Below are 2,500 nucleotides of genomic sequence, written 5' to 3' on the forward strand. Positions count from 1 at the left end.
GCATGTTCTTTTCCCCGTAACCAACCACATGATTTTTCTTTTACACATAAACAAACACCGTGCATATTCTTTCATGCGCTGGCCCACCTGAGGTAGTTGTTCAGGTCGCCGTGTTCCATATATTCGAACACCATCAGCATGGAATCTGAGCTGTAACAAACACCGTAGAAGCTCACGATGTTAGCGTGGGTGAGGTTACTCAAGAGCTCCACTTCGCGCTCCAGCTCCACTCGGGCTTCAGGACCAACGCTCTTTAAGGTTTTGACCTATATGTGGAAACACAGAAGGAGGGGCAGGGAGTGGAGGAAGAGAAAAGGGGGATGGGGTGGAGAAGGGGGAGGAGGAAGGATGGGGGGAGAAGGGGGGAGGAAGGTTGGGGGAGAAGGGTAGAAATGTATTAGTGAATAATGAATATTTCATCTCATAAACATTTAATTTCAAACGCACACACTTGCATATAAATATTTATTGTTATTAATATTTGCACTGTAGAGTCGCAGTATTTATATAAGTTATGTATTAACCTGTTTGTTTATACATATGTGTGTGTGTGTGTGTGTGTGTGTGTGTGTGTGTGTGTGTGTGTGTGTGTCTACGCGTATATACATGTGTATATGTGTGTGTCCGATTGTGTGTGTGTGTGTGTGTGTGTGCGTGTGAGTGTGTGTATACTTATATATACTTATATATACATGTACATGTAAATATATATATATATATATATATATATATATATGTGTGTGTGTGTGTGTGTGTGTGTGTGTGTGTTTGTGTGTGTGTGTGTGTGTGTGTGTGTGTGTGTGTGTGTGTGTGTGTGTGTGTGTGTGTGTGTGTGTGTGTGTGCATGTATGTGTATGTATATATATATATAGATAGATAGATAGATAGATAGATAAATATAGAAAGATATATATACATATATATATATATGTGCGTGTGTGTGTATATATATGCATATATATATATATATATATATATGTGTGTGTGTGTGTGTGTGTGTGTGTGGGTGTGTGTGTGCGCGTGCGCGCATCGCATGCTATATCACACCTACATCCCCAAACGGAAAGAATAACCGCTGTGACACAACAAAGCAGTCACAAAAAATCAGCAATTCAAAAGAGACAGACATATCGCGGGGAGCCTAAAGAAAACTCTAGGTTTGTTACGGACGCAGCATGACAGGGAAGAGGCAGCATGACAGCCACACATTCACTAGATCCATGTTTAGTCGAGCAGAAAGCGACATCGTCCCTTTAAATACTTTGAAGGATTTTCTTTTTTTATGTGTTTTATCTGAAATTGATTTGTAAGCAAATAAAGACGGACGGACAGCGGTAATCGGCAGTGATCGGGTTAGTGCTTAATTAAGGCTGAGTAACAGATATAGATAATTAGGAGAGGGCAACTTGCTAATGGAAAAGGATCTGGGTGTGTGGACTCGCAAATCATAACGGTAATTGTGAAAATAAAGCCAATGCATCATAACAATGAGGATAATTAGGATGATGATGATGATAATGATAAAAGTGATGATGATGATAATAATAATAAAATGCTGATATTGATAATGATAATGACAATAATATTATGATAATAATAACAATAACAATAATAAACAATATTGATAACAATGATGGTGATAAAAAAAATAAAGATAATAATGATAATATTGATAAAAATAAAAATGATAGGAAGACGAATAACAATTATATTGATCATAATAATAACAACTATAATAATAATGACAATAATAATGATAATAATAATAACAGATACAACAACAATGATAATAACAACAGTACTAAGAATGATAAAAATAATAATGATGATGAGTAATAATAATGACAATAATAGAAATAATAATTGCAATGATAATCATGATAATTATTAATGACAAAATAATGAGATAAAAATAATGGTATAGATAATACTAATATGAATAATGATAATGATAATCATGGAAATAACTATTATAATAATTATACTAACGATAAGAATTATAGTAGATAAATAATCATACAGATAAAGTAAATAAAATTAAGAATAAATAAAGTTATGATGATAAAATTACTTACAGTGGTAATAACACTATACTTACAATAACATTAACGGCATTATTGAAACTAACAACTACCCTCATTTCTCAGTAACATTGACCTACCGCGACCTGAGTAGCTTTCCCTCGACCTTCTTCCATGACCCCGAGGTAGACGCGGCCGAAAGCGCCTTCACCGAGCTCTGACACAAATTTGACCTTGTCCCGGGGAATGACCTTGACCTGGGGAAGAGTACGGGGTCGTCGTTATTTTTCATTTTTGGTTTTATTTGATTTTGGGAGTGTTATGATTTGAATGTGTGTATATATACATACATATTACACACATACACACACACACACACACACACACATATATATATATATATATATATATATATATATATATATGTAACACACACACACACACACACATATATATATATATATATATATATATATATG

At 34.4% G+C, this 2,500-nt stretch overlaps 1 protein-coding gene across 1 annotated transcript in view; it reads right to left on the bottom strand.

The window, feature by feature from the left end:
• LOC125043114 (high affinity nerve growth factor receptor-like) overlaps nt 1-2,500 on the bottom strand; it is a 22,966-nt gene that overhangs the window by 19,459 nt on the left and 1,007 nt on the right. Inside the window, exons 3-4 of the mRNA XM_047639065.1 lie at nt 2,162-2,278; nt 88-266 (exon numbers count right to left, since the gene is read on the bottom strand). Coding sequence (XP_047495021.1) covers nt 88-266; nt 2,162-2,278 — 296 coding nt within the window. The remainder of the gene's footprint in view (nt 1-87; nt 267-2,161; nt 2,279-2,500) is intronic.

The sequence above is a fragment of the Penaeus chinensis genome, chromosome 33 (genome assembly GCF_019202785.1).
Source record: "Penaeus chinensis breed Huanghai No. 1 chromosome 33, ASM1920278v2, whole genome shotgun sequence".
Lineage (NCBI taxonomy): Eukaryota > Metazoa > Arthropoda > Malacostraca > Decapoda > Penaeidae > Penaeus > Penaeus chinensis.